The sequence below is a fragment of the Drosophila biarmipes genome, chromosome 2L, assembly GCF_025231255.1.
Source record: "Drosophila biarmipes strain raj3 chromosome 2L, RU_DBia_V1.1, whole genome shotgun sequence".
Lineage (NCBI taxonomy): Eukaryota > Metazoa > Arthropoda > Insecta > Diptera > Drosophilidae > Drosophila > Drosophila biarmipes.
Genome location: NC_066612.1, coordinates 20,008,522 through 20,030,161, shown reverse-complemented (window position 1 = coordinate 20,030,161; position 21,640 = coordinate 20,008,522). Strand labels below are relative to the sequence as shown.

At 41.4% G+C, this 21,640-nt stretch overlaps 4 protein-coding genes across 9 annotated transcripts; 2 read left to right on the top strand and 2 right to left on the bottom strand.

Annotated features, from left to right (window-relative positions):
* Nucleotides 1–369: 369 nt before the first annotated feature.
* On the bottom strand, nucleotides 370–4,688 carry LOC108034250 (uncharacterized). The gene is made up of 2 exons (XM_017109103.2): nucleotides 4,257–4,688; nucleotides 370–2,687 (listed from the first exon to the last, which is right to left on the bottom strand). The coding sequence occupies exons 1-2, from the start codon at nucleotides 4,310–4,312 to the stop codon at nucleotides 626–628; spliced, it is 2,118 nt and encodes a 705-aa protein (XP_016964592.1). The 5' UTR covers nucleotides 4,313–4,688; the 3' UTR covers nucleotides 370–625.
* A 1,842-nt stretch (nucleotides 4,689–6,530) lies between these two features.
* On the top strand, nucleotides 6,531–8,532 carry LOC108033250 (uncharacterized). Of its 2 annotated transcripts, none has more exons than XM_017107516.3 (4): nucleotides 6,531–6,950; nucleotides 7,716–7,896; nucleotides 7,954–8,039; nucleotides 8,135–8,532. In XM_017107516.3, the coding sequence occupies exons 1-4, from the start codon at nucleotides 6,567–6,569 to the stop codon at nucleotides 8,270–8,272; spliced, it is 789 nt and encodes a 262-aa protein (XP_016963005.1). In that variant the 5' UTR covers nucleotides 6,531–6,566; the 3' UTR covers nucleotides 8,273–8,532. The 2 variants fall into 2 exon arrangements, with proteins under 2 accessions (XP_016963005.1, XP_050741039.1); XM_050885082.1 differs by having other exon boundaries at nucleotides 8,114–8,532.
* Nucleotides 8,533–10,980: 2,448 nt separating this feature from the next.
* Nucleotides 10,981–16,414, top strand: LOC108033401 (uncharacterized). Of its 5 annotated transcripts, none has more exons than XM_017107721.3 (4): nucleotides 10,981–11,199; nucleotides 15,332–15,447; nucleotides 15,506–15,645; nucleotides 15,711–16,414. In XM_017107721.3, the coding sequence occupies exons 2-4, from the start codon at nucleotides 15,349–15,351 to the stop codon at nucleotides 15,829–15,831; spliced, it is 360 nt and encodes a 119-aa protein (XP_016963210.1). In that variant the 5' UTR covers nucleotides 10,981–11,199; nucleotides 15,332–15,348; the 3' UTR covers nucleotides 15,832–16,414. The 5 variants fall into 5 exon arrangements, with proteins under 5 accessions (XP_016963210.1, XP_016963209.1, XP_043950153.1 ...); XM_017107720.3 differs by having other exon boundaries at nucleotides 15,705–16,414; XM_044094218.2 differs by having other exon boundaries at nucleotides 15,702–16,414.
* Nucleotides 16,415–18,549: 2,135 nt separating this feature from the next.
* Nucleotides 18,550–19,088, bottom strand: LOC108033600 (uncharacterized). Its single transcript, XM_017107952.3, has one exon. The coding sequence runs from the start codon at nucleotides 19,068–19,070 to the stop codon at nucleotides 18,876–18,878; it is 195 nt and encodes a 64-aa protein (XP_016963441.1). The 5' UTR covers nucleotides 19,071–19,088; the 3' UTR covers nucleotides 18,550–18,875.
* Between the last annotated feature and the right edge of the window lie 2,552 nt (nucleotides 19,089–21,640).

Genomic DNA, 21,640 nt, shown 5'->3' with positions numbered 1-21,640 from the left:
TTGACTTCTTTTATTATTTATTTTTAAATTGTCAATCACCAAAAAAATATATGTGCATCGTTTAAAAATGCAATTATCAAATTATAAAAATACTTGTTTCTAATAATAATTAAAGTTTACTGAACACTTTAAAATGGTTCACAGGCGATTTTTTTTACTAAAATTTTATGTAATATTCGAGACGCTTGTAATTGACCTATTTAAAAGAAATTTGTTAGGGTGGACACCGCATTACAACTTAAAATGGTGTTTTACTTTTACATACCACATATAACACATACGATTATTTGCTTATAAGTTCGCTATCCCTCTCGCTATCAGTAATCGTTTATCAATTTTTTTACATACACGTAAAGTATTCCGCGGGTATTACGAATATTAGTTTATTCAGTTTATTGTCCTCAAAGTAAATGGGAAGTAAACAAAAACCGCTACACTAACGAGACTATTTAGGTGCATAAGACTTGTAACTTCTTACGGCAAGGCTAAAATTGGATTAATATTTTTTACAAACTTCGGCTATTTCATAGAAATAAACTAGGTTTTATGGCTAAGGCTACGTTAATGGGTTTAAGTCTTTGACGTCAAACACCCCATAACGAAGGAGCCCATTTTCATGGTCGCCTTATCTGTGGCAATAGCAGAACATCTTCAGGGCCGGATCGTTGAGGCAGTAGCTCTGGCTTCCGTACAGATTCAGCCGGCTGATGGTGCCCGTGAGAACGGTCGTGTAGCCCGTCATCCGCACCGTGGACTCGAAGACGCCCAGTCCGGGCTTCGTCTGCAGTCGCAGGGTGATGTCCACCGCGTAGTCCGTGGATATGTTCTTCACGATCTTCGAGTGGGGCGCCGCAATAAGAGCCTGCAGTATGGAGTTCAGGTAGAGCGTCCTGCACTGCGAGCTGTCCTTCAGCCGGTTGTTGATCAGGCGCACCAAATAACGCGCAGCCCGCTGCACCCGGGGATCGTTCGTCTGCAGCTCCTGGCGCTGGTGACACGTGCACCAGTGGGCGGCAATGCCCGCCTGCTCGCAGGTCCTCGCCGCCGGGATGGGCAGGAACAAGCTGATGCCTCTGGGCAGCGTGCTGTCCGGCTCATCCAGCTCCGCTGATCTGCGCAGCAACTGATCCGCCTCCAGGTTCCCCAGCTTCAGTAGCTGCAGCATTGTCGCATGGACGTCAAAAGGGGTGGTCAGCCTGCGGGCATTTAGCCTAAGGTTGGCTATGGCCTCCGGATACCGCTCGTTCATCCAGGGTGGGTACAACACCATCATCAGGGGCTGGCGCTCCTCCATCATTCCCTGGTAGGTTCGACGAAAGGAGCCCCATCGCAGTCCATGATCGGACAACAGCATTACCACGGTCCGATTAAGCACTCCGGAATCTTGCAGCTGCGTCAGTTGGGTCAACATGGCCTGATCCAGAAGCGAGGGAAAGTTGAAGTAGTCGTGTGTTAGAGCCACCGTCCAGAAGAAGGAGAAGAAGAGATCCGTGCTCAACCGGGGCACCAGTTTCCTCATGTACTCCAGCAGCACATCCGCAGTCCTCCGGCTGCCCATGCACAAGTGCATGTTGAGGTCCTTCTTGAAGGCCAGCGTCTTCTCCATCTCCATGATCATGGGCCGCAGGTAGTAGTCCGTGGGCTGCTTCCTGAATCCGTTCTGGTTGTAATTGAAAGCCGAGAGCAGGGCCACATCCTCGGCGAAAATGGAGCGATAGCCTTGCTGCTGGTAGCGTTTCCAAATAAACGAGCATCTGTCGTAGGACCTTAGCGTTTTCGGAGTACAGGCCAAGTTCAGTTCCTGATCGTCCAATCCACTCAGCAATGGCACAAGGTTGGGAAAAGTGTTGTCGCCCACCTTGTTGTAGCCCCACAATTCCACGTGGGACAGATGCTTCCGGACATAGTTCGCTGTCTGGCGCATCTGCCGCAGGAAATTCAGGTGCGACAGGCTGTCCATGCCGAGAATCATCACGGAGAGACGTTCCTGCTCATCCTTGCTCTTGTTGAAGCTGACCCTATCGGATCCACTTTTAAGTGGCGGTCTTACCCGCGGCTTGTCCACCGCCAGAAAGTGGCAGTCCTTGTAGAAGAGTTTGTCCGAGAAATCATAGCACCACATGCAAATGAACTCCAGGCCGGGCGGAAGTTTCACAACCTTCTTGAGCTTGAAACCCACAGCCGGACTGTGGCTGTTGCTGGAATCGGTGTTCCGCTTCACCTCCGAGAAGGTGCAGTTAACGGAGGACAGGTCGCTGATGTTGTAGTAGGCGAGCAGCTCACTGGAGTCCAGGTTGAGGTGCAGCTCGCCGGGCACCGTGTCACTGGTCCGGACCAGAGGCCTGTTGCAGCTGTAGGGTCGTGGCTTGAACATGAACTGGGCAATGGTGTCGTCGGTGACCTCGAAGTGCGGCATCCGACAGCCAGGAGTGTCCACGAAGTAGGCCGTGGTCACATTTCCGCCATAGTGGTCCTCGATGCGCGCCATGAAATCGAAGCCATCGCGGAAACGGAGCAGCTTCGTCCTGAGGTTATAGTCCACGCACAGGTAGGAAAACACGCAGAGGCAGAAGATCACAATCACTATCTTCTTGAATTGGCCGCGATTCTTGTTCATGTTGTAGTAGCGGTAGTATTGCTGCAGATCCCTCTTCGTCATAAACTTCGGATCCAGCAGGTATTTGCTTCTGTGGGAAAACAACAAGACGTAGATTAACTTGATTTGTAGGTCTAGCAGGAAAAGCCAAGGGTAGGTGTTTGAGATGTGGTCGAGATATGTGATCGGTTTCGATTCTTATAAATAATGCTATCCCTTTTTAAAATATATCCCAAAATGTATACAATATTGATCAAAGAGTAATTGAAAATAAATCTATTAGTGAAAGCCACCAAAGTCAATGCTTGGTAATTGGCAATTCAAGGGAATGATAGCTTAATTTTTTTAAATAAATAAATCTACTAGTTTTATGCGAAGTAAATATTTTTATAACCTATGTAATAAAATATATATTATGGTTATTGAGAGGATCTGTATTAAGTCTTAATCTGTTATTGGTAAGTAATCGTTCTTTACTATATTAGAAATTAGATTTTAACAGGATATTGTAGAATTTTAGTAACACTGAGATGTGCACCATCGCCAACCACCATACCTTAATTTCGTTTAGTTCATTACCCTTGTAATTCACTCGAGCTCCCCGCATCACCCGTTGACCTTCCATGTTTGCCACAAACTTCTGGTGGGTTCATTGTATTCTCCACAGGGCGTAGTAGTTTTTTATGCTGACAGCCATTAATTAAGGCAACAAGCAATATAATGACTGCCCGAGACAAGAGAAGCGTTGCGAGTGGCCACTCAGCCGAAAGTCCTTAATCCGCTGCCCACCTAGACCATCCACAACCCACTTTCAGGTCCTTCGACCCTCATCCACACCCTCCAGAAGTTGGCTTCCTGAGTCGAGAATTGCAGGAGAACGTGATGCTGTCAATGTATTTCAATTTATGTCAGGGCTAGCTCATGAATATGCAGCCGAGGAATGCCCAATGAAGTAGGCAATTCAAAGTGAACATACCAAATTCTGTTACAGTGTAAGAATGGCATGAAACACCAAGAAGAATGTAGTGTGAGGGATAACTTTAATGACATTTTGTATTGCTGGCCTAGGAAAATTAGCTATCCTTAACAGGCTACTTCTGGGTTTAACTGTCGAGGATTTAACTTGATTTTGTTTTGAACAAATTAAATATTCGGTCGCTTTCGAGTTAGAGAATATTTTTCGAAAGGCGTGTAAGTAGAATGTAATGAAAGGATACCCCATAAAAAATTATAATGTTTTAAAGGTAAATATCAAACTCCAAAAATTCAATAAAAATATCAGAGACTATCAAAATGTTTATCCCATTTCTCGTTCTCTTTACCAAATTTTTTCTTCGGCCAGGTGAAAGCCATTCAAAGGAATTGCCTTTCCAATCCATCCGATTGTGGACAAAAACAACTTTTCAGTTGACACTAGGCATTGCATTTTTCTCGAGCAGGCCCGCGGAAAGAGAAGGAATCGAATGGATTGAGGAGCCGGGAGAAGCGGATGCGCGTTGAAATGGCATTCGGCTTGAAAGCTCGAAGCAAACAAGCGATGACACACAATGACCCACCTGTCCTCTGCCGCCCAACACCCAACCCTCAACTCCCCAAAAACCCACCTCCTCTTCAGAGTCCTTTGATGTTCAAAGGAGGGGTTGCCCATTTTGGTACTTACTCATAGCTCAAATCGCCGTATTTTCGCATGTCCTTCGCCGTGTAGTAGGTACGCATCTTGGCGACACTTGCGGATCCTGATGCGCCCTAAGTCCCGTTAGTCTCACCCTTCCTGGCACCCTTAGCCTGCGCCACCAAGCCCCTCCCCCGGCTCAAGTCCTTGACATCCTGTTTGCTTTCTAGTTAGCCCGACTTTTGTTTTGTTCTCCGTGCTCTGCTTATTCCGCTAATTGTTTGTGGGCCACATTTTATGCACTTTCGATACAACAATTTTCACACGACTGCACCCGCTCGGCTTCTTGCATCCGCATCTCCTCGCCCCCTTGCCCTTGCTGCAGTCCTTTTCGCCCAGTTAGCTATGTTGTTTTTGTTTGAGGCTCCGATTGCCACGCTTTCGCTGCGAATTACTGCAGATTCCGTTTCCGTTTCAGTTGGCTCCTCAGCGCACACTGGGTTTCCGCAGGACTCGGAGGCTGTGGGCTCCCAGGATTACTGGCTCTCCCGCGCTCTCCCAGTGTTTTGACAGTCCCGTTACTCGGGTGGGCGGTTCGGGCGCAGGCGCGTGTCCGCTTGCGTGACAGATGCTCCAGGGATGCTGTGCTTGGAAAATTACACTTGGAGAAAGGCAGACCTAAACTGCTTGTGCTCTCTGTTTTCTTTTTTCTATAAAACCTATATAGAATTTCATTTTAGTTAATTTTTTATTAAGCTTTTTAGCATTTCATTCAAAATTGCTATAACATCTTATCTTTACTAAAGCCTTCCTCAATAAATCACAAACTTTGAAAAGGACCAAATAGTAACATATGTTCAAATCGAAATCAAGTAAAATCCTCGAGAATAAATATCGGAATGCAGTCAAGAATTTAGTTTAATGATATTATTTATTTGTTATTGTAAATACAATACCATTTGAGAGAGATAAACATGATATATTGATATCGCAACAGCAATAATAATTCGGGAAAATTCACAAAAGTCTTTGATATTTAAATTAATGTTTCTCCAGGAATTCGTAATTTTTAAACCAATTTCTTATTTAATTTAATTAAGGTATCCTGATTCAATTTTGGCTTCCCCAAAACCCAATATTAGTTGTAACCCTTTCGTATTTAAGTCAAACTACATACATATTCAAGTATTTATCCCCAGCCAGAGTCACTTGAAAAAACAATGCTTACACAAAAATGTCTTTTGTCAGCTTGTTTTTCTTTAGTTTATGGCTTATTTGCGGATTTTATTGCGAATTGCCTATGGAAATGACCCACAGTGGGCAATTAAACGAGGTAATCATACCGCTTGGAAATGTTTAGTGGCCAATGAACTCCGATTCGTATACCCCCTGCTGTTTCTTGGGAGCACAACTTAAAGTTATGGTGGCAGAAATAATTTAATAAATTTTAGTTCAAGTTATATTTAATAACTAGGTATTATTTATGCTGGTTATAGCAGAATAGAATAATTTGAATCAGAAATTAAAATATAAGTAAGCACACTTCAGGGTTATATAAGATATTAAATTTAAACAGTACTTAAAAACTAAAATGTTTAGTGATCAGGGCATTATCATTGAATGCTGGAGTTTCCTATGTAGAGACCTTTTTTTGAAACGGAAAACAGTTACTTTTCATCTTAATGAGCTGTAATCCAAAATAATCTTCCGTTGAATATGGATGCACCACATTTTAAGGGATTTCAACATGCAAAATACTTAAGTCCCACTCAGGGACACAAATGGTGGACACCTGCAGCGAGGAGTCAACTGAGTTCGTGGTCAGCCCACCCCCTTTCAGGCCACCACATCCCTTGGCCTGCCTCTCATTTTTTGGCCTTAACGAGCAACAAGTGGAGGCAAACCGGCCAAAGGACACCCACATTCCGCTCATTACACCGAGCTACCGAAAAAGCGCAACAGGCTGCAGCCAACACACCCATCCTCCCACCCATTTGTGCTTGATGTGTGTGCGTTAATAACTTGGCTGCAGGCAGGACATGGATTTTGATGTTCGATAATTACAGCAACGGCCGAGGAGCAACAACAAGGACGCCGAGTGGGAGAAGCAATCGTAAATCAAAGCATGAGAAAAGCATTTCACTGTCGGACCAGCTCCATCCCGATTAACAAGCGTCTATAATGCTTCATTACTGTAAAAAATAAAGGGAGCAGAAAGGAAAAAACAGCGAAAAGCCAAGAAATTGGCAGCTATAAAAGCGTCGAACGCATAAAGCCAACGCTTCAGTTGATTTTTCAAAATTGTCGAACGCAGGACAGGCCTTGACATTAATTAGTTTCCCACCAGGAGCCACCAGAATGCATCACCCACCTGGGCAGAGCTCAGTGCATGCTGCCAGGCGCCACTCTGCCAGGAGGAGGAGTCCGAGGAGTCTCGCCAAGAGCAGGAACGAGGCCTTCCCCGCCAGCAGAACCTATCACCTGCCAGCCTTGTTGATTATCCTGCTCGTCCTCATCCAGAACTTCGAGCTGCACATGTGCCGGCAATTGATGAGGTACCCGGGCGACAAACGATCCCCGGACAAGCTGCGCTCCATCGGCGGCAGTGCAGCCGGGGAGGTGACATCGCCGGGGGCGATTCCAACGCCGGCGGATGGCAAGCGGGCGGACGGAAGGACGGCGCCCAGTCAGCCGGAGGAGATTTTTAGCGCCCCAGCCGACGAGGGCTACGACGAGTATCCGGTGAGCAAAATACCACAAAAATTATAAAAGACAAAGTGTCCGCGTGGGTCGTGTTGTTGGTCACTCTCCGTTTTGAATCCCTATCACCTTACACACAATTTGTAATTGTATATTTTTCATTTGATTGCTTTTCGGCTTTGACCCCAAGCTACGTTTCCGTCAGAAAGTTGAGCTGACGTCACATCACTTTGATTATGCCTGGTGCATACTACGGTGGGTCTAATGAGGGCTCCTTTTGACCGTGGGTTTACCAAAACACTTCCAGCCTTAAATTAAAAGTGCTGAGGGGTCAGGCTCAATGCGTGGGCAGAACGTTTCCGGTCCTAGGAATAACATTTAACTAATTGAAAATAAAGTTTCCGAATTCCCTTAGTATCTTGCGTGGTTATTGTGCTTTAGATGTACCTAAATTGATAAAATATAGGGGAACTTATGGGATGAATTAAAGTGATAACATATTTTCATTAAATTTTTGAGATACTAAAAAGTTTAAAAGGAGTTAAAGGTCTTATATATAGTGCTATTACCGGCTATAAAACATTATCAATTAAGTTTAAAGAAAATATTAGTAGGTTATTTGTATAAAAACAGTTTTTATTTCCCATGTTTGAATATATTGACCCATACAGCTTTTCATGGACACAAGATAGATATTTTAAAAAACCAACTGTTTCATATCCGTATATCTGCTTTTACATTTTTAAATGTGCATACTTCTTAATAACAATAATCTAACGTTACTCAAAATTTCTATCCACACATAAGATGGTGGTCCCGAAGCGAGCAGCTTTGCTCCTGGACCGACTAATGGTCGCTCTGCATCACGCCCTCGAGCAAGAGCGAGGCGAACAACGGATCGGCGAATTCTTCGGGGACAAGAACATTCTAAATGGTAAATTTGGCGAATATCACAACGGATTGGAGCCTCATCAGGTGAGGGAGGATGGTAAGTGTCGGTATGGCGCCTTGTTGGGGACCCAAACTAACGTATCGCGTAATTCAGGGATGTACAGCGACGATGATTCGGGAGCAATGATGGATTATGATTTCAAAGATTTGAACCAGATCAATCGCGCGACTGGCGAAACAGTAAGTTGGAACATAAAACCTAAATTGCAATATAAGACATAAAATTAGCAGCGCGATGTGTAAGAAAATTTCAGTTAATGCCAAAGAGCTTTCAGAGAAGAGCGGGCGCAGATCGATCTGGAACCTCCACCAATTCCGGTTCCCCAGCTGGTCCCCGGCGTATCCAACCATCCGGATCCGGCGGTGGCCGAGCGTACTGGCGGTGCTATTTCAATGCCGTCAGCTGTTTTTAGAAAACACCAATATACAATCCATCATAGTATCCGCCTCTGGAGTGGGCTAAATGTCGAACCAACGCCAAATCCCAGCTGATCTCCAGAAAGGTGTTTGAACAAAGCAGTTTTCAGTTTCTGTCCTTGCTGATGAGAGAGTTGTTCGCGCAATTAACTGAAATCCCCGAGTTCTGTAGTTATATCTAGTGGTATCTGTATCTAGTATCTGTATCTGTAACTGTGTCTGTGCAATTGTAACTCACTGTGAATCTGCGTTATAAATAAACCACCAACGATAAGTCCAACGGCATTCATGAATAAATTAATCCAATACTAGTAGGGAGTATAAATTCTGACTATTTGAGGCTAATTTCGGGTAGACAGGTAATCCTACCTATCCTGCCTAATGCTGACTGACATAGCCATAAATCGCAACTCTGAGCAAATCCATCGCACGCCCTTAGTTCGTGTTCCATTGCGATCTATTTCGGTGGCAGTTGTGGGCGTGCTCCGAGCAGAAGTAGTACCTTCATCAGATAATGTCTTTATCTATTCATTGGTGAGGTGTGTGCAAGGGGTTGCGGTTTCATGTTTTCATAGATTTGTCCAATTATCTGAGACTACTCATTACAGAATTCTATGCTTGAGGTACGTATACGTAATATTATATCTTACAAATTTGGGCTTTGCTTTCCCGTCTTCCAGTTAAGGTACACAAATCATTTTGGCTTTCAATACAAAATTGCAAGTTCTATGACATAAATTCGATTTCGTAAGACTCTGCTGACTAGTCTTCCAGCTAATAACAAGACTGGCTTACTATGGTTTTCAAATACTATATCCAAAAAAGCTTAGTATTAATGTAAAAAATGGGTTTTGCATTTGTGGTAAAACTTTCTTAAAATGGTACAAATTTATAATTTGATTGCTTCAAAATATTCTCACAAGAGAACATAAATTGTATGAATTTTACATAATTCCTTTAAAATTATTACTTTTTTAAACACTACGCAGTTTATTTAAGGCTCCTTGTGCACATTCCTTAGTTTGATTTCCCAACACCCAGGTGAGATTTCCCACTTTCTATCTTTCTCTCCTTTCTATGCAAATCAACCTCCTGAACTTCTGGCCAACTATGCGCTGTTGATTGCCAACTCAAAGTCAATGCATAATATTATCTGTGGGTCAAGTGCCTTCCCATAATGAACTGTTAAACTAAACTGGCGATCAGTTTGAGTGTGCAACGCACGTTTATTGCCAGACCACCTTGGCTGCAAAGGCGAATGGCAAAGTTTTATTGGCCAATAGCGGCCATTAATGAGTTTGTTGGAGCACACATTAATAGACTTTTATGTACATCTAATTGCCCCCGTCAATTGATGGTCCGGCAGCGCTGGCTGGAGCAGAAGTCGCTTAACTATTTTTCGACCATTAGATACCCGACAACCGAGAATGATTACTCAACTTTAAGACACTGCAAGCCAAAATAAAGAAACTAAAAATATTCCAACCGTTGGGGGTTTTTGTGCTCTGTTAATACAAATACTACATATATAAATGCCTTAGTTTAATGATCATTATACCTACTGCAATCAGCGGAGACAGTGCTTAACAAATATAAACTCTCTCTGTAATAAATATTATTTTCTGCATTCAGGGGCGGAAATGCTTTATTTTCCCCGATTGCAATACCACATTATATTATTCGATTACCGGGTATAAACATACACCATTGTGTGCGCTTCTACCATAATCTCACTTTTGCACATGGCGCGAATTTCTTATCGAGTGGCCATAAATCAATGGCGAGGGTAAAGCCGCTCGCTAAGCCTACTGTCCGGTGCATCGCGACCTTTTTATGTAATCTCTACGTCATAGATAGGTGCTGCTAAGTATGCAACAGGTTTCGTACGAGTTGGGTTAATCAGCAACAGGTGCCGTCGCTCGCTGCTACTCACCACGCCGACCGGGGGCGGGGGTCCTTGTGGGTGGTCCACGTACTCGCCTCGCAGTGTCCCATGTCCGTGTGGTGAATTAATAATTGGACATTGTTCATACGCCCCATTGTACGGGCAAAAAGCACTTGGATGTTGACATTTCCGACGAGTATGCGACCGCGGAATGCTCTAGGTGATGGAGAGGAAAGCTATTTTTAATTATTAAGTGTAATATAATCAACTGAAATAAAACTATATTCATTCCAAATTTGTATGTTTTACAATTTAAATGATTTTTTTAATTTAAGATACTTTTACTATTATTTACTATTATCATAACGGCTTAAAGATATTGCTAATCATATCAACGTAAATTGAACTGAAATGTTGAGAGTTATACTTGAAATTCATATATTTAAAGCCCTTAAAAGTAGGCTTTGATTCGCCCTAAATGACAAAATGCATGAACGAAAGAGGTATCATTTTGGGCACCTCATTTACCTCATGTACCCTCGCAGCATGCCAGGTACCTACCATAAACAAGTGTAAGTCCTGCTGGCTGCAGTGCCGGCTTGACATGAGGCATAAAGCCTTGCCTAAGCAGACGCCCCCTAACGAATAAGCCCCACCCACCGCCTCCTCCTCCTGTTTTCCCGGCAGCTCGTGCTTCCTGCTGCTGCTGTTGATTCTGCTGCCGTTGCTGCCGCTGCCGACGTCGCTGCCTTGGGTGCTGTTTGCTATTTTGTATATAAAGGCCGGCAGCAGGCATCGCCAACATCGAGTTACCAATTTCCCTTCTTGGCGTTCACATCGACAGCGAAGCAGCCACAAGTAAGCCCAGCCACAGGATCAGATCAGAGGCTCCGCCGCTAAGCTCACAGTATTTTGCAAGGACAGACGCAAATAGCTCGCGAAATCATCAGATCGTGAAAGTTCTGGCGCCGGAATATTCCAATTTACCGACGCCAACTGAATTACCAATTCCCAATCTCACCCAGTCTCCAAGTATCGGTGAGTATCGCAGGTCAGGCCAATTGTGTGTTTACCTTAGCCAATTGGGTTTTTGGCGACTAATTGAAATGAGCAGTTGTGTGTCTCCCAGAATTAATTTGTGGGCGCGGAAATTGTGCCAGAGGTGAATAATTGCAGGCAAAGGAATTATTGCCGGTGATATCATATCATGTTTGTTCTTCTCGTAACATTAAATCGAAAGGGTTTTATCAAGCAGCAACAAGTTTTAAAAACAATATATTTCAAAAAGATTTCTTTGACTTTTAAATATTTAAAATAATGATAAGCAGGTTTTATTATTAATATAAATAAATAAATATTTCACCAGAAGTTTAATATACAGGACCAGATAAACATTAAATGTATGTCATTTATAAACAAAAATATCATTTTAATGAATAATTGAGGCCAATTTGTATGTGTTCCGTGCAAATTGACTCAAAGCTGTTTCCCTAAAATGAGTTCATAAAAGTTCTGCAAATTGATGGGCCTTTAACAACGTTGAAGGTGAAGAAAGGTTCGTTTTGCCCTCCCACAAGTTGACGAATACATGCAGTTCATAGGCCATATATTACCACCCCATTTCTGGGCTCCATCTTTTGTAATGTTTTTTGTTTTGCGTATGCCAGTACATCCATTTCCCTGGGGACTTTCGCAGAGCCACCTAATGACAGTCCAAAACGGGAGCAACTGCTTCCTCTGCTCATTGAAAATTAGGTGAATTATTTATGAAGCGTAGCAAATCAGGCCCACGCACAAAACATTCACTTCATTTGATTTGGACTTCAATCTCGAATCGAGTTGCTGATAATAAATAACTTCACTTGACTTGGCTCGTCTCGCTTTGGCTTGGTTGGTCGATTCCCGCCGAAACCGCCATCAAATTGCATTTAATATTTATTAGAATACGCCTACAGTTTTCATGGCGGCTTTCCTGCGGCTTGTTGGCATCAATGAGGCAGATAATTTTCCGCAGAAATTTGTGGGGCGAAGTCTAGTGGACCAGTTTCTTGTTTGTTTAGAAATATTCGCGTACTGTGATTATTATAATTAGGTTAAACACACAAAAAATACCTCATTTAAATAATTGATAAGCTTAGGCAAATAGGGGAAAATTGATCACAAACCGCAAAACATACATTATTAAACATTATTTTTGTCATCTTTCTGCCCACGTTTTCCCAAAAATTGTAATCTAATTGGGTGAATAACTCCTTCACTTTGAGCCGCATTTTTCGCAAATCAGAGCGTAACCACAAAAACAAAACGGATTCCGAGGAAACTCGATACAACTTCAAGTGCTCCACTCTCCCGCGCCAAATGGGAAACTCGAAAAACATTTTGATACGCATTTGAAGAGGTCTGAAGTTTCCAGTTTTCGGTAGCTGACTGACTGACGTAATTTTAATTTGCTCCCTCGAAAATATCATATGACCAGATAAATCACACGGCCAAGGACACGGCCATTGTCCTGCCGGCTCCTGTCAGGCACACATTAATGAAGCCCACGCCAGGTCCTTCGGGCAAATATTTGCCCAGCGACATTTGTCCTTAGCTAATTTTAAAGTTCCGTTCGCCGCAGGCGAAATTCTGACGAAAAAATGAACGGAACTCAAAGTGAAACCGGAATAAAGCCGCCGGATTAGGCGGGATTCGGGGGAGGGTCTAGATTGCCACGTGAAAATTGCATTTTCATTTTCTGCGATTCTTCCCACCGCCTCCGCCTTTACTCCCAGCACTTGCAACTCTTTCGCTGCGACGGCGAGATTAAATTTCCAATTAACATTCGAGCATTATTTATCGGTGGCAATAAATGTGTCCTGATTATGTTTGGCTCTGGGTTTGGCTTTAGGGTCTGCCGGCGGGACCTGCCTGCTTTTGGCCTTTTATTATTCCATTTGAACCAGCTCGCTGGAGGGTGGGCGGAAGTAAGCCTCCCAGTCATTAGTTTTTATTTATCACCCACTAGCTGCTTAATCTAACAAATATTTTATGAGCTCAAAGTTGAACAGACCGCGCTGTGGGCATTACAATTATCTCCTTCTGTCTGTGCGCACTTGTAAAGTGTTTTAAGAGTTTCGCATGCACTCCGGCCACCCAAAACACGGAAATGCGTCCATATGCCACGCATTGCTGTGCCCTTGCTGAGATAACAAAATAGTGATAACGAAAAAGATATTTTTTACCACTTTATAAGAGTTGCCAATTTTTGTAAATTGTAAGTATTGCTGAAAAGAATATTAAAATAAGAAAAAGAAGTAATAAGCGTAGATACATCAAATTTTATAGCTAAGTAACAAGAATGAATTTTAGATTTTGATTTAAGCAGAAGGTTACCATATAATTTTTGCTTTCCAATATCTCTTATGTTCCAACTATTCTCAGTTACAGTACATGTTCAATTTAAGTTCCCTGAAATTTCATACAAACAAGAAGCTAATTTGCAATTCAGATTTTTGCGACCTAACAACCTTCATCTTTCGATGCATTCACATTAGCAGCTGCTTGAAACTTAAGGAGGAGACGCTCCTTTTACAGGACGAACACCTAGGAGCAGCAGCGCTTTATGGGCTGCAGCTAGCAAATGAGACAAGTCATTAACGTTTACGGCCACATCGTTGAGGTCCTCGATAGGCCACGTCTATGGGTCTAGTCCATGGCTTTTACGCCCGCCCCGCCGGTTCTGTCGCTCGTTTACCTGTTGCATGCTGATGATGATACTGAGAGCCACTTGATGACCTCATTTCCCCGACCAAACGAACGTATCCCGGGGATTTATGTTCCCATTGCTTCCTTCAAGCTGCGACTGTTTGTTTATTCATGTCCTGCGGGAGCGCTCTCTTTTGATTTCACACCCACTTCAATTACCAATGAGGGCATAATTTATGTAATTTATGAAATTAGTTGCTGATTGTAATTGTCTTAGTTATTTTCGGGAAACTGATATCATCTTTATTGCGTTTGTGCTTACCTTTGAAGTTGCTCCGATTCCTTTAAATATTTAAGTTATTAGGCAAGGAGGTAGTAACTATAATGTATGCACATTAAAGGCTCAGATTCCAAGAGTTGAATCGTATAAATATAATAATTTTTGGCTTCCTGATTTAATACGATAGATATATTTATCATTAAAAAATTGTATACTCACTATAAAAAATTAGGAATAGGTAATTTTAATAATATGACTTAATTCAAAATAGAGTTTCGAAACTAGTAACCCTATTTTGTATGTCACCTTCCAAATATATATATTAATTTATGAACTCACAAACTTTTGAGGAGTTGATTTGATGACCTTTAGTCAGCTAGCCGTTACACAAGTGGCCGTGGAAGTTACTCAATAAGTGAAACATACAAAGGGAGCCCATATCACGTTTTATGTCGGCTTCTGATAAATCAATTAAAGTTTGTCCAGCAAGGCCATGTCCAGGCCGTTGTGTGGCTGCCACACGTTGCACCATCGACATTGTATTACGGATGCGGTGTGTGCGGCTGTTGCAACGCTTGAGTTGCAGTTCCATATCCGTTTTTAATTGCGGAAATGCACTTAAGCCGGCCTAAGGTGAAAAACCGGAGTCTGAGGCGGACTTCACCCCCACTCTCAGAAATATGTTCGTCACGTTTGTGGCAACAAGTGTTCTGACTCACTCCATCCTGCTTTGTTACGAGTCCTTCTGGGCCGTGATGACGCAAAAGTGTAATAAAATCATAAATATGAGTATAAAAACAATCCCACTGAAATCTGACCTTTAATTAAAAATGTGGCTAGTGGAACTCTGTCCCATTTTTTTGCATTGCCCCTTCACAACACTTTGAGCTTCGGGATTAGCCGGCGACAAAGTCGTGAGTTTTTCCTTTGAAGTTGTGCAAACATTTGCATTAATTGGTATACCGCAAAAGTGCGTATACTGTCAGTGAATAATTTGGCTTAATTGGTTTAGTGCTTTGAAAAGGAGTAGTGATTTAGATATCTTAGTATGCAGAAATACAAAAACGTGTACTAATAGGAAAATGTGTGAACAAATTTAAACTTTAAAATATATCTTCCAAGTTAATTGAGTGCTTAGATTATATCTTTAGAAATCTACAAGTTTTGCATAATTTTGTATTTGTTTTTTAATTTTACTTTCAGACCAGAAGCGCTTAAAAATGATGAAGTTCGTGCAGATATTATTGTGCTACGGCCTGCTCCTGACCCTGCTCTTCGCCCTCAGCGAGGCTCGCCCCTCGGCAGGGGAAACAGGACCGGTGAGTAAACCAGGCTGAAATGAATGAAAAACAAAGCTTAATGGCTAATCCGTTTAAGGACACGGATGGACTTGATGGTCAGGAGGCCGATGACGTGCGGGGCGCCTACGGAGGAGGCTACGAGATGCCAGCCCAGGCCATCTATCCCAACATTCCAATGGACCGGCTGCAGATGCTCTTTGCGCAGTACAGACCCACGTAAGAGACAGCATCAATTCACCATTTTAAATAGCTCAGATTTTTGGTTAATCTAGCAGTTACAGCGCCTATTTGAGGAGTCCCACCTATGGCAATGTGAATGAACTTTATCGGCTGCCGGAGAGCAAACGTCAAGTTAGGTACCGGCAGTGCTACTTCAATCCCATCTCCTGCTTTAGGAAGTAAGTTTCAGCGGAGACGACGATCTACCCACAACCCACATTTCTTGGATAAATTAACAATTCAAGCATTTCAACAAACCAAAAATAAGCCAAAAAGAACGTTTAGTATAATGGACTACCAACAATTTAACGCAAATATTTAGTGCAATTAAACTAAAGCTAAGACTCAAACATATATGCATATATACACAGAAATATATCTATTTAAATGTCTAAAAGTAAATGAAAAAATGTTCCATTGTAGTTACCAAAAAAAGAAATGGTGCACCTATTAATTTGAATATTAGCACAAAAGTTACAAATTATGATTCGTTTCTTGATTTACGCTTTGCATATGGTGTGGTAAAATAAAATACAATGCTTCCTAAAGCTATTCGTCTATTGAGTACACATTCGAAATAAATATGTGCTTTTGTAAATTTAAGCGTCCCAGCTCTTGTATAATAAAAAGATCAAATGACAAACTGAAGAATGTGAACTTGGAGTCATTTAATACCTACACAGAATTATAAATGTAAAGTAAATCCCTAAAACAAAGATATAAATATATATGTATGAAATAAATGCGCCCAAATGTTTAATCATAATATGGTTTCTTTTTCGGTTATTAAGGGGTAATAAAAGGGCATTGCTAAGGATCGCAAAGTTAGTTAAAGTCGCTAGTTTAGCGGGAAAAAATAAAGCCAGATTTGAAAGGCTTATAGTTCCTAAAAAACTAATGCTACAGAGACGAGCTATATGTCTCTGAAAAGAAAGCGTATAATGAAAACAGTTCTTTGATGAAACGACTTTTTGACAAATTACGGTTTGGAATATAGAAAGCTATTTTTTTCAGTATGAAAAGCATTTCATTGCCTACTTCAATGCCCAAAACTGTGCAACAGTAATTTGATAAGAACAAATTCTTGTTAGATATTTTCTAATTAATATAAGTTTTTATCGACTAAAATTTGTTAAACATAAATGAGTTTGAAAACGTCTTCTTCACTGCAATGCAAATTTCTGAATGATGTTATTATATGCAGTGGTATAACAAAAACTTCTGGTATCAAACAAAGACAACTCCTAACTAGGTAAGGGGTCGTGGCGATCGCGCACCTTCAACGTAAAAAAGTATTGATATCGACTTATGTGACGAATAATGCTTGTTAATTCGATTAAATACATTTTCCCATTCGACACGCTTCAATAAATATTTCTTTTATGCGAGAACCTGAAAGAAAGAAAGTGTATTTATTAAGTCAAATTAACAAGGATTATTCGTCAAAAAAGTGGATATCAGAACTTTTCAATGTTGCTGGTGCGTGATCGCCACGACACCTTACCGCATTAAGAGGTGTTTTTGTTTGATAAGGTTCTACGCTAATTCTTTATTTTATTTAATAATACAAATCAAATGAAACTTGGTTTTGTTACTACAATTTTATTAATTAGCATATGATACATTATTTAATAATCAGTTTAGTAGTTAATTAAAAATTAGTTCTAAATTCTGAATTTAATTTTATCAAAATCGGATCTATGATCTAGCTGTCATAGGAAGGAACCGAAAATGGCTGGGAAAATAATATGAAACAAATCCAAGCTTCGGTTTTTTTTGCCAGATTCTATAATATTGGGAATATAATTCTTTATATTTTTAAGAATTTCGAATTAAAATTAATAAAACTCGGACGAATCTAACATATAACTGTCAAAGAAACGGTCAGGGAAATAATGAAAATTTTTTTTTAATATCACTGAAGCCAGCAACAATCCTTAAAAATTTAACATTGTGTTACTAACGTTGATTATTTCTTATAACTGCAAGGGTATACAAACTTCGGCTTGCCGTAGTTAACTTTCTCCTTTTTATACCCTTGCAGAGGGTATAATGATTTCAGTCAGAAGTTTGCAACGCAGTGAGGGAGACCGACCCCATAAAGTATATATTTTCTTGATCAGCGTCACAAGACGAGTTGATCTAGCCATGTCCGTCTGTCCGTCCGTCTGTCCGTCCGTTTCTACGCAAACTAGTCTTTCAGTTTTAAAGCTATCTGGCTGAAACTTTCTTTCTATTGCCGGTAGTATATATGTCGGAACCAGCCGGATCGGACAACTATATCTTATAGCTCCCATAGGAACTATCGGGGAAAAAACTAAAAAAATAATTATATCTTTCGTGTTTTTTAACATACACCTTTGTAAACTTGGATATATCATTTTTAAATTACTTCTGAATTTCGAATTTAATTTTATCAAAACGGGACGACTATATCATATAGCTGTCATAGGAACGATCGGATAATTGGTGCGAAATAATGTGAAACAAATTATAGCTTTGGGGCTTTTTGACATATTATCTTATAATATTGGGAATATCAATTTTTATATTTTATATCATCATATATCATATCATATTTATATCATATAGCTCCCATAGGAACAATCGGAAAATTAGTGGTAAAATAATATTGAAAAATTATATCTTCTGTGTTTTTTTTTTTTTAGTATTGGGAATATCAATTTTTATCTTTTTAAGAATTTCGAATTCAATTTAATAAAAGTATTGATTATTTTTTATAACTGCAAGGTTATACAAACTTCGGCTTGCCGAAGTAAACTTCCTTTCTTGTTTTACTATAATATAATTTTTTGTTTGTTTATTTTATTTAATATGCTGAAGAGAAAATTACCCTTTTGCCTTTAACATATGAAATGAAACTTGGTTTTGTTGCTACAATTTTATTTAATAATTTATGATACATATTTAACTAATATATATTTCCGCCGACTTTTATTTTTAAAAGTGATATATATTTTTTAAAATTCTTTGTAAATTTTTGCTTAGCAGGTAAAGTGAAATGACAAGCGAATCTCGGTTAACTCTAATCACATTTATAATATTTAAAACAATTCTGATTTTTAATTTGGGTTAAGCTTAAAGTTCAATGTTGCCTCTGAGGCAGTATCCTTTCTTTTTCCATCGAGCTGACTCGGAATAGAATTTGACATTCTTGATCACTGATTTTCGAAACTAGGGTCCCGAAAGTATTCCATTTCTGCAGTTTAGATTTGTAATCGCCTCTTCTCAAGGTTTTTGGACTGGCACTTCACACCACGCCGTTCCATTTTGATGACCAACCGATCCGGGGTGGATATCTTGTAGCCATTGCACCGCCGGTAGCGCTCCTCGATCTTCAGCGATGTGGCCACCATGAAAATGGAGAAGACCAAGGCGATTAGATAGCGAACAATTAGCATATTGTGACAAATGCTGGAAGCAATCGAGACTGTTTGGGTGACGGGCTGCTGTGCGTCTTTTTATAGCTCGAGGTGCCCGAGGTACCAAGGTATCGGTTACCTGTCTTTCGAGACCTTCCTTCGAGAGGATTCTAGGGTGGGCTGATGGATTAGGACGCAGTTTTATGGCCGCGACTCGCCAATAAACCATTCCGCGCTAATCCACTCGTTCATTTCCACTTCCTCTGCTCGGAATCCTCGATTCTACGCGAAGTTGAACTGCGCCCGATACATAAAGGGAAAACTAATTGCCCTGCCTGATGAGTGGAAGTTCCAAGAAGGAGTCACAATGTCGACCTACCTGATGGGACAGCGCCTTTATGATCCCAGTCTCTCGGTCTCTATCGCGCCTCACTCTTTTTCTGCCATTAGACGTTTTAATTGTTAATTTTTGCAAAACGAAGTTGGGTGGGGGAAAATTTAAATAATGGCCAAGCTGCAGGCATCGGGCAGCAGCAGCGAGAATCCAGGAATCCAATGGCTACCTGCATTTATTATCTGCCCGGCTCCACCCCGCCCGTTGATCTACTCGGCCCGAGTGCCATCAACGTGAAAACAAGTGGCAACAATTTTCTATAAATTGCATTTGTGCAAAATTAAGTTCAATCTTGGCCGAGTCGCGAACCAGTAGCTGTATCTCTTCAGCCAGCATCCGCTCCAGTCGCCCAAGTGCCCCGCTACCGATCCCGGGTCCGAGTACCCTGCTCCCCTCCGCCTGATCTTTCACTGCTGGAGTAGCCAAACTCCATTAACTTTGAATTGGCCACCATAACTCGTCCGTCGGTCGCCCGCCTTCCTTTTGCCCGTCGCCGTCACCTTGCCGCCCATTTGGCCGCCACATCCACATCCACTTGCACCCATACCTCGCCGCTGCCTCCCCATCCATCCACATCCCACAGAGCGGCGAGCGAGGTCCATTCCATTCCAGTCCAGTCCCGGCCCCATCGCTTGTTAGTTTTTGCGCCAGATCGTTTATAATAATTCGTATGCGAGTCATGTCATGCCCCTAAAGTGTATCTGCAACCGCGCAGTCGCAGCAGCATCAGCAGCGCAGCAGTCCAGTTGCCGCCGGCTGCGCCTGCGCAGAAGTCGCGGTCGCCGCGCATATCTGTATCTAGTTGGTGGCTCCAAATGGAGATGAGGCCGTGACACGAATTGATTGACGGGGTGCAAAAATTAATTTTTGCTAATTTTGCTAGACCCTTAAAGGGATATTAAAGGGAAATTTCCGTCTTTTATTAATATCATTTTATTTGGTTACATTTATTTGTAAAACTCTTGAATTCTAATTTTTTAATCTAAAAATGTAACGAATCTATTTGGGTGCAACTGCAGTTTAGTGACTTGACATTTAAAATATTATTCCCCTAAGTGAAAAACAGTTTTTTTCTTTTTCATCAAACGGATTAGAGTTATTGCCTTTTTGTGCATGCTAAACGTTTTCCGATATAATCTAAAATTATATTATAATCGTAACATTTTTGGAACGTTCTATCGCATGCAAAAAAAATCCTTAAAAATCGCAGATAAAAAGGCCTGCAGACAGAGCTTTGCTAGAAAGCCAAGCTCTGGTGTGGAAAGCGATTGAAAATTAATATAAAACTTGAGACGTGTTAATAGATCATAATTCATTTCCTAAATCAGCTTGTTTACATATTAATTACAATTTTTCACGCTTACAATTTTTTATGAATTTCCGATATATTCAATTTCTTTCCTAATCCCTGTCAATAATCAGCTCAGTCACGAGCCGCGCTCACCTCTGGCCAGTGGAGTGGCAAGCCTTGGATCGCCAGCTCTCGCTTGTCCCGATCTGGTCAACTATGCAACCGGTGACTCGAACTTGACTTCACCTGGCTTGATCTCGCGCCCGTTTCTTTCTCGCATAGCTTTGGGTCGCCACCGGTTGGCTCTTTCTCCATCTCCCGATCTCCAGCCCCGCCGCGATCCCTCCTGCCCGCTGTCATGCCACTTTATCCGCGGCGCTTTGAGTTGCTTTTGTTCTATTGGTAAAAGGAAGTTAGAAAAATGCTCTGGATTCACGGGGCCTCTGGAAGATGGCAGCTGAGGCAGTGGCCTTAAGTGAATTGTGGTGGATGGCAGCTGAACCTGGTTGGGACCTCAGGAAGGTAATCTAAAGACGGACTTTCCCTAGCACAATGTCACGGAACTCATACTGATTTAAGTTGGCGACAGTGAAAGTTCGAGAATGAGGTAAGTTAATTACACCAGTCATCAATGAATCCATCAATGCATAAAAGTCCATTATACTTTCCCACAAATCTTAATCCAATATTGAACGCCAATCAAATACGTTGGGCCATCATAAAACACTTTTGACACTGATTTAATTTTTGGTTATGAGAGGATTAGATCCCCAAAGAAGTAGATCCCCTTAGTAACTTCAGTGTCCCTGGCATGGGATGCCTCAAAAGGGCAAAACAACAAAAGCAAAAGATGAAAAACGAAATTGCCAACAACTTGGGACAATAACTGCACTGCAAATAGTTATGTTTACATTTAAAGAAAAA